Below are 8,796 nucleotides of genomic sequence, written 5' to 3'. Positions count from 1 at the left end.
AATTAGTGATGGTTTCAATGAACCATCACTAATATTGTTGACTTTATCTACTAATACAGTACTATTAGTGACAGTTAACTAACCGTTACTAATAAGTGTCTTTTAGTGACGACTTGAAATCGTCACTAATATCCAACCTCATAAATCTTGTGTTTTTATACTTTATTTTTTTTTTCCTCTTTTTTCTTTCATTTGCTAGTCTTATTACGATTTTTCGTAAAATATCTCTCTCTCTCTCCCTCTCTCTCTCCCTCTCTCTCTCTCTCTCTCTTATATATATATATATATATATATATATATATATATATATATAAGCAATTTTTAACTCTCCCATGGGACTCATGTATAAGTATTCTAAATTGAAGGCTTTTTCATTTTTAAAAACTCCCAAATTTATTCTCAAACTCTTCATTTATTGATATTTTTCCCCATTTATTCAAATTGTTTATCTTGTTGGACTCATTTAGTAATTTTGCTTCAATTTGGATTGATGTATTAGGAGTGATTTTACCTCTTTCTGGACTTCAATTATATCTAAATTTTACTTATGGAAAAGAAAGGAAAATAAAATAAGAAGAAATATATATTTTCACTCTAATTTCTCACTAAATCACATGTCATTGAAAATAAAAAAAATTTATTCTAGTACGATTAAAAAATAAGAAAAATAAAATATTATTTTTATTCGTACAACTAAATGTTCGACTTTATTATATATATTATTTTCTATTAGAAATGGTGTATGTGAGCGTGTATGATAAAGTAGTTTTGATGATTTTCAAAACAGTAATAAGACGGGGAAAGTGAACCTCTACTAAATATTAATGTGCAGCAAAGAGACTTCCAAAAGAGTAAATTGATCATCAAATCGTGTCTATTCGGACGGCTCAAAATAGTAAGGAAATGATCCTACGACTTGCTGCGGGTCCACCGGAAACTGATCAATCTCATCACTCCAGGGGTTCTTCCTCTCCCGGTCGACGGTCCTCGTTGCCCGCCAGACCGCGCTGCTGCACTTGAACCCAGACCCAAATGCGATCTGCCACACACGATCACCCCTCTTGATCCTCCCTTTGGCCTCCGCATACGCCAGCTCATACCACACTGAACTACTGGACGTATTCCCAAACCTGTACAACGTCATTCTACAAGCTTCCATTTGGGTCCCACTAAAACCCAAGCTTCTCTCCAGTTCGTCCAGTACAGGTTTTCCGCCAACGTGGGGGAAGAAGTGATCGAAGGCCGACTTGAATTTTGGCACGTACGGCTGGATATCCGCCACGCGGAGGCGTCGCAGTGCGCAGTTGGAGAGATACAGGATTTGTTCCGATAGGGGAAGGACTACGCGACCCAGTGAGGTGACGTTGGCTTTGATGGCGTGGATGGCCACAGCCATGAGATCTTTGGTGATGGTGACTCCCACGCGTCCCTCCCCATCTTCTTGCTGGAAGATGCACTCGTAGGAACGGTCCGAACTGGCGGTGTGGGAGCGAACGGTGTGGATGAGTTGGTACTTGGAGGAGGCAAGATCGGACGGCCTATTGGAGAGGAGGACGGCAGCCCCGCCTACCCGGAAGAGGCAATTGAGGAGGACCATGGAACGGTCGTTGCCCATGTAGGCGTTTTGGGTGATGTTCTCTGTGCTCACCACTAGAGCGTAAGAGTTGCGGTGCACCTGTCACATAGGATCACACACACACAATACACAAATTTATCTGTCTAAATTAATATTAACTATTAAATTTCATTTTATTTACATCCTGTATATGATAAAATAAAAACAAATCAAATCCTCAGAAAAGAAAAAAAAAAAAAGGTGTCACAAAAATACCATGCCACCATAGGTGTCATGGTGTGTCCTGCCCTCCACAAAACTATAACATGCACGTAAGGCTCACAAGATTTTATATTTATTTTTTATTTTTGGATTACGCACCGAGTATCCATGCGTCTGTTTTACAGTTCATGTGACTAATTCTGCGTACTTTGAAGTTGACTTCACAACTCTAAAGGAAGGGTAAATTCAGGAATCTAGGGACGGAAACGAGTCCGAGAGGGTTTGAACACCTGACCTCGAGAGAGGTACTCCCGCAACCCGCATTACTACCTGAACCACACCCTGGGGGTGCTGACATAATTTTATTAGAGAAACATTGAAGTAATGTCAAAGTCATAATAACTTATGTCTCTTATTTACATCGAAAATGTGTTGTCTTGCTATGGGTAGGTTTGAAGAAATAGAGGCTCATAAATTTTTTCAAAGACATGCTACAATTCATGTGATATTTATGTAAATCTTTCTCCTTATAGTATATAGACTCCTCTCTTTCAAAATATGTATACAAACATGTTCTTTAAGGAATTAAAGCCCATAACATTATTCAGTCTATGTTTGAATCATTAGATCGAGAATCCTACTAAAAGAATTAAAATGTGTTATCTTGATCTCTTGTCTGATCCAAGTTTAACATCTTGCCCAATCGACTAAAAAAATTTATCAATGAACCATGCTTCAAAATTTATTTATCTTTCATGGAAAAAAAAAAAAAAGAAATAGATAAGATCACTAATGTACAGTGAATAACCAAGCAAGCGTATGTACCTGTAGAAGCTGTTCGGCGAGGCCTATAGCACAGAGGCCAGCACCGCAACCCATCCCTGAAAGATTATAGCTCACGGCGCCGTCCCTAAGCTTGTACCGATTGACCACCATGTCTGAAAGACAAGGCACGACGTTGAAAACGCTGCAGTTGACAACTAGTATAGCCAACTCCTCGCCTTTCACTCCCGCCGCCGCCAGCAGCTGGTCCACCGCCCCGAACACCACCGCCTCCGCCTCCCTCCTGGCTTCCCCCATGCTGGGGCTCGGCGGCTCCCGGAGCAGCGCCTCCGGCAGGTACGTGGACTGCCCCAGCCCCGACCTGTCCGAGATCTTGTCCATGAACCCTAGCGTCTCCTCCGTGAAGTTCCCGTACAGCCGGCTTCTCTCCATCACCAGTTCTTTCGAACATTTCTGGGCCTCACCCGCCGGTTTGTAGCAGCAAAAATCCAACAAGTACACTGCTCTCCGGGAGGAACGAAGGGTGAAGAAGAAGAGGATGAAGAAGATTGGTAGGGCTATGGAGAGAACTGCAAACATGGTGCGAAAGTGTGAGAGTTTATTGTGAATATCTGTGGAAGAGATGATAGCTAAAGGGATTTGAGCTAGGTGGGCGAATGGACATGCAAGTGGAGATGGGGGTGAATGAATGTGTACCTAATATATAGGGACTTCAAAGTTTGTTTCTTTACCAATCTCAAGTTTCCTTTTTGATTAGGTTGTTTAATGCATGGGGTTACATGCATGCACTGTAGGAGAAATAATAGACTATACCCAAAGATGCTTGGAGTTGAATTTCGCAAGATTATAATAGAATAAAAATTTAGTGATTTTTACTCATTGTATATTTAATTTATTTAAATTTTTTTATCATAAGAGAGCATTAAATATGTAATATACAACATATTTAAATATATATATATTTTAAAAAATTTACATAAATTCAAATCTAAGATTGAAATTTAAAGTTATCAAATTCAAAATTTTGTACTTATGTCGTATGGACAGAAGAACATTTCCACCTACAAATTGCAGAGTTGCCAAAATTGTGATGGTTTTAAAAGCTTCGGTAAACCATCATATCCCAAGCTCTTCTTTGGTGAAGCTCTAGGAGGGCATTTTCCACCTATAAATTGCAGAACTTCCAAAATTGTGAATGGCCACTATTGAAAATGTCTAGGGCAATTAATTTCTTCTTTCTTCTTTCTTCCTACCCTAGAGGAAGATCCTCCCCCTGCAGAAGAGATCTGAACTTTCACATGACATTTCAATTGCAATAAATTCCACTTAATTTCTTGTGCACCCAAACAAAGCCTAAAAATTAAAAAATTATACAAGACTCTAATGAAGTTTGAAAATATTTATTGACAGCAGATTTCTTATCACTCTTACTCTTGTGAAGAATATCGCACATATTACAAATGTTTGTATGGAAATATATACAAAAGCTATTTTAGGGATGGAAGTTAAAAATAAGCTTGACTTACAAAACTTTAACTCGTAATTTGTCTAACTGTTGCAAGGCTTTAACTCGTAATTTGCCTAACTATTACAAAGTTTTAACTCTTGATTTATCTAACTGTTACCAAATGTTTTTGACTGTTACAAGCAGATTTTCAGCATAAACATAATAATTAGGTTGTATCATCTTATGTTTGATTTGAGGAGTATTCCTTTATACCCTTTATCTGTCTCAGTGCATATATCTTAGATGTTAAAGATATATAAACAAGGAGAGATCTATTTTATATATATATATATATATATATATATATATATATATATAATTTAAGAAATAAAGATAAGGATAAGGGAAAGGTATCCTATATAATTTCTCCTAAAAATATGCCCTTATTCCTCTTAAGAGTACTACAAATGAAGAGATCATTAACATAGTTGAAAATTTGAAAGGTCATGTCTGCCAAGGGACACTATAAACATGATATGGGTTGCTGTCTTGCAGAGCGTACCCATGGAAAAAGCATTTTTTGAGCTTACACAGTTTAGGGTAGGTTTCAACTTAAATGGTGAAAGAAACAAGGCTTTCAGAGATTGGGAGTGGTGTGACAGAATACTTGCCGGAATCGGAAAACTGCACGTATCTGCGGCATGGGCATTGAACTTATAGGGTGGTCGTCGGAGGACGCTGGCTAATTAATTTTTGTTAGGTCAGAACGTTGAAGAAAGAACCTTTAATAATTGAGTCCGTATACATGAGCAGCGTGCATGCGTCGTCGCAGTCGTACGATAGACTCATATGCGTAGTACTTTAAAAAAAATATTAATATTTTTTTTCTTAACACGGAACTTTTTTTCTTGAATTAATGTCTCAAAACTTATTGGTCCATCCAACTTGCTTGGAATTTGCATCATGACAGTAGATGAGGTTTTCTCTGAGAGTGTATTTTGAACAAAAAAAAAAAAAAAGCTGAAAATGTCTTTAAGGTAGAACACTTATCCTACATGTGTATGATTTCAGTAGAACTTAAAAAAAAAATCAAATAAACTACATACACATCCAAATCCTAATTATTATTATGGTACAAAATTATATAAGTCCTCTGTCTTTACTCTATGGTGTCCATGGAATACGATCATGTAGGAGCTTTTCAAGGCTTCCATATTACAGCATCATTTTTAATTTTTTAGGATTTAACCCGTTCAACACTAAGCACAAACATAAGATGCTATTATTTGTCATAATCAAAATAAGGATATGACTCAAAAAGTCAACATCTTTTTCTTCTTTAGGGATTTTTTTATTATTTACATTTTTTATGGGAATCAAGTCACCATGTGAGACTATTTTTCACACCTTACAATCCATTGTCTATAAGAATATCCTCATTCGTTATTTCCGAAAGGATCAACGATCGTCTGTCACTAACGATCACGGTTGGGAACCAGAGTATACCTTATCTCAACGATCATACTAACACTTTCGCTGTTCCGTAGCCAACTACTTCCATCTGGTAGAAACTATAGTAGTGCTTATCCTTATCTGCAATATTTCATAATAATCAAAGCAGTCAATCAATCAGCAGTAAATCGAAAGCATGTAAATTGGAAGCATGTACGTTGAAATCATGTAAAGATGACTTCTTTATTGTAAAACAAATTGTCTCTCACTAACGATCACTCGTACACAAAGAGAACTAGAGCAAGAATGTAAATACAAAAGCATGTAAACTTAATCTACGGTGGTTCTTAATGGCATTTTGGATCTGTCACTAATCCAAAATTGGCCAAAGAGGAACCCTAAGCTCATTGTCAAAGTTACTATATATACCCATTAGGGTCTACAAGGTTTAGAATTCAAAAATGGAAACTGCTGCAAGTACCTCACGACGCAGATCGTCAGTTTCAACCAAGTCACATCCATGTTCTTTCTCGGTTGCGCCCTCGTCAAAGCTACCAGGAAAACAAAGATTTGAATTTAGCTCTTCTCGTTGTAGTCGCACAATCTGGTCTTAATTGAGACTTGCAGGATCTCGAGCTTCAGGGGATCTCAGAAACTCGACTCTGTCGCCCATAATGGTCTCTCTAATCGAACACTTGGTTGAGACTTTCGGTAGTTCTTCAAGCAGCTTTAGTCTCTGGACCTAGTCGCCCCTAAGGATCACTTGGTCGGTCACTTGCTCGACCCTTGCAGTATTTCTCTCTTTGGTCTGAACCTTGGAGTCCGCATCTGCTGCCTTGGTCACCCCTGTTGGTAGCTAGTCGCTCCACATAGTCGAACAGGATCATTCTTCCTTGAGTGCATCGATCCTTATTTTTAACTTATTTTTCCTAATATGGGCTTTGAATGTCCCAAATATTCCCTTGGCTTCTTGCAGTGTTAACTCTTTGATTTTAACTTATTTTTCCTAAAACATGAACAAACCTTGCATAACTCCGAAATATGATAATAAAGGGCATATACATAATAAAGGAAGACAAATCAAAGGTAAATGAGGGCTTAAAATCATGCATTTTAGGGACTCATTAATAGGCCACCCAAAGCACAACTAATATACATTTGTTTTTTCTTATATTCTTATTCTCTCCATCATCTAGTAGTAACATATATTGTCTAATAGTTAACTTGTTATTTTTTCAACACCTTATCTTTGTTTTTTTCCCTTTTTTATGTTGGGTAACCTAATACTATACTTCATAAACTCTGGAGTTGATGAGTGAACACCAACTTGAGTCTCCCTAAGTAATCCTAGAGATCATGCGCCCTGACTATTTGCACTAAAAGACTTTTTCTTTCTCCATAGGTGTGAAATCGATTTTAAGGACAATGGTTCTACTATGCTTCATCTTCTCGACAATAAATTTTTTTACTCGTTTAACTTAGTTATTATCTAATTAAATGCACTTAAGGTAAAACACTTATTCTGTATGCATTCTAGCACAAAATGGTCATCTTCATACCATGTCATGTTACGAAATTATATTCGTGCGCACTGAAGCGTGAAATTCCCGTGCCTATTTGACAAATGGGAAAGCGTCGACTCCTCTACGATTGGAGTGTGAATGACACACTCATTACCTACTGTGTGCGATTATAATAGGGTTATTTGAAAGCAAAAAGTTCACAAAAAATATACACACACACACACACACACACACACACACACTTATATTATAAAAAAATTTAATGATTATTATTATTATTATTATTATTATTATTATTATTATTATTATTATTATTATTATTATTAGAATATAGAGTAAGTTTAAGAGATAATTTGTTCCAATTGAAATTAGTTTAAATTTTCGTATTATGTCTGAAGTATTTGAATTTTAATGGAATTAATAAAACTTAATAAAAAATTTTGTATTAAGAGGGAAAGAGGAGGAGTAGCCAGCGGGAGCAAGAGGGGAAGAGGATGAGTAAGGAAAAGTGTGGGAAAATATCCCACGGAAAGGGATAAGAGTTTTTGGGCATTAGTGACGATTTCAAAATCGTCACTACTACTCTTCGTCTATTTTTTTTATAAATAACATAACATTAGTGACGGTCCACAATTTGTCACTAATAATAGCCTAATAGTGACGAATTTAGAAATTTGTCACTACTAAGGGAGCAATGGTGACAAATTTGTAAATTCGTCACTAATACTCTGAACTTAAAATTTTTTATTTTTTTTAAAAGGAAGTATTAGTGAGGAATCTACAAATTCGTCACTATTGGTCCCTTATTAGTGACGAATATACAATATCGTCACTAATACTCTGAACTTAAATTTTTTTTATTTGTTTTAAAAAAAGGAAGTATTAGTGACGGTTCTCAAATCCATCACTAATAAGAGACCAATAGTGACGAATTCATAAATTCATCATTAATACTCTGAATTTAAAATTTTTTATTTTTTTAAAATAGGAAGTATTAGTGACGGTTCTTGAATTCGTCACTAATAAGAGACAAATAGTGACGAAATTACAAATTCATCACTAATACTCTGAACTTATTTTTTTTAAAAAGGAAGTATTAGTGACGGTTGTCAAATCCATCACTAATAATGGACCAATAGTGACGAACCTATAAATTCGTCACTAATACTCTGAACTTAAAATTTTTTATTTTCTTAAAAAAATAGTATCGACGGCTATTTAATCGTCACTAATATTGATCTTTTAGTGACAGATTTAATTCGTCACTAATACCACATAAATCGTCACTAATATTTTCTCGGGTTAATTTATGTGCAAAAAATGTGTTCGCACGATATTTTCTGATTTTTAGTGATGAATTCAATTTCGTTACTAATAGTGCCGTATTAGTAATGGTTACTAAAACCGTCACTAATACCCTTCTATTAGTGACGAATTTGAATCATTCACTAATAATTTTGTCACTAAAAACCAGTTTTTTTGTAGTGACTTGGAAATAGTTAGATTTTATAAATATTATTTTTGGTAGTTAACGACCCAAACCTTGGCGAGCCTATGAGAATTCATGGTTCAATTTGTGATTGACATATAAGTATATATTCAGGGGGAATTCTTAGGGAAAGCATGATATGAGTTATTGAAAAGCATGATATATATTGAAAATTCGAAATGCTAATATTTTGATATGAGTGTATGACTTGTTAATGGTATGCTTATTGTAAAGGGGAGCCTTTTAAGACTTTCTCTCATTTTTACTCTTTATTTGTCATCATCAAAAAGGGGGAGATTGTTAGCTTAATAAGACTTAATATCGT

General features: G+C 35.8%; 1 protein-coding gene across 1 annotated transcript; it reads right to left on the bottom strand.

The window, feature by feature from the left end:
- Positions 1 to 792: 792 nt before the first annotated feature.
- On the bottom strand, positions 793 to 3,252 carry LOC131155330 (3-ketoacyl-CoA synthase 20-like). The gene is made up of 2 exons (XM_058108382.1): positions 2,603 to 3,252; positions 793 to 1,675 (listed from the first exon to the last, which is right to left on the bottom strand). The coding sequence occupies exons 1-2, from the start codon at positions 3,137 to 3,139 to the stop codon at positions 875 to 877; spliced, it is 1,338 nt and encodes a 445-aa protein (XP_057964365.1). The 5' UTR covers positions 3,140 to 3,252; the 3' UTR covers positions 793 to 874.
- Positions 3,253 to 8,796: the final 5,544 nt, after the last annotated feature.

This window comes from Malania oleifera, chromosome 5 (assembly GCF_029873635.1).
Source record: "Malania oleifera isolate guangnan ecotype guangnan chromosome 5, ASM2987363v1, whole genome shotgun sequence".
In the NCBI taxonomy this organism is placed as follows: Eukaryota; Viridiplantae; Streptophyta; class Magnoliopsida; order Santalales; family Ximeniaceae; genus Malania; species Malania oleifera.
Note: the sequence above shows the minus strand (reverse complement) of the source record. Positions and strands in the feature narration are given on the sequence as shown.

Excerpts from the sequence above, each read along its gene's own strand:
- LOC131155330 (XM_058108382.1), bottom strand. The coding sequence starts at position 3,139 with ATGTTTGCAGTTCTCTCCATAGCCCTACCAATCTTCTTCATCCTCTTC. Across the intron at positions 1,676-2,602 it reads TCGCCGAACAGCTTCTACAG|GTGCACCGCAACTCTTACGC; the intron begins GTACATACGCTT and ends CCTATGTGACAG.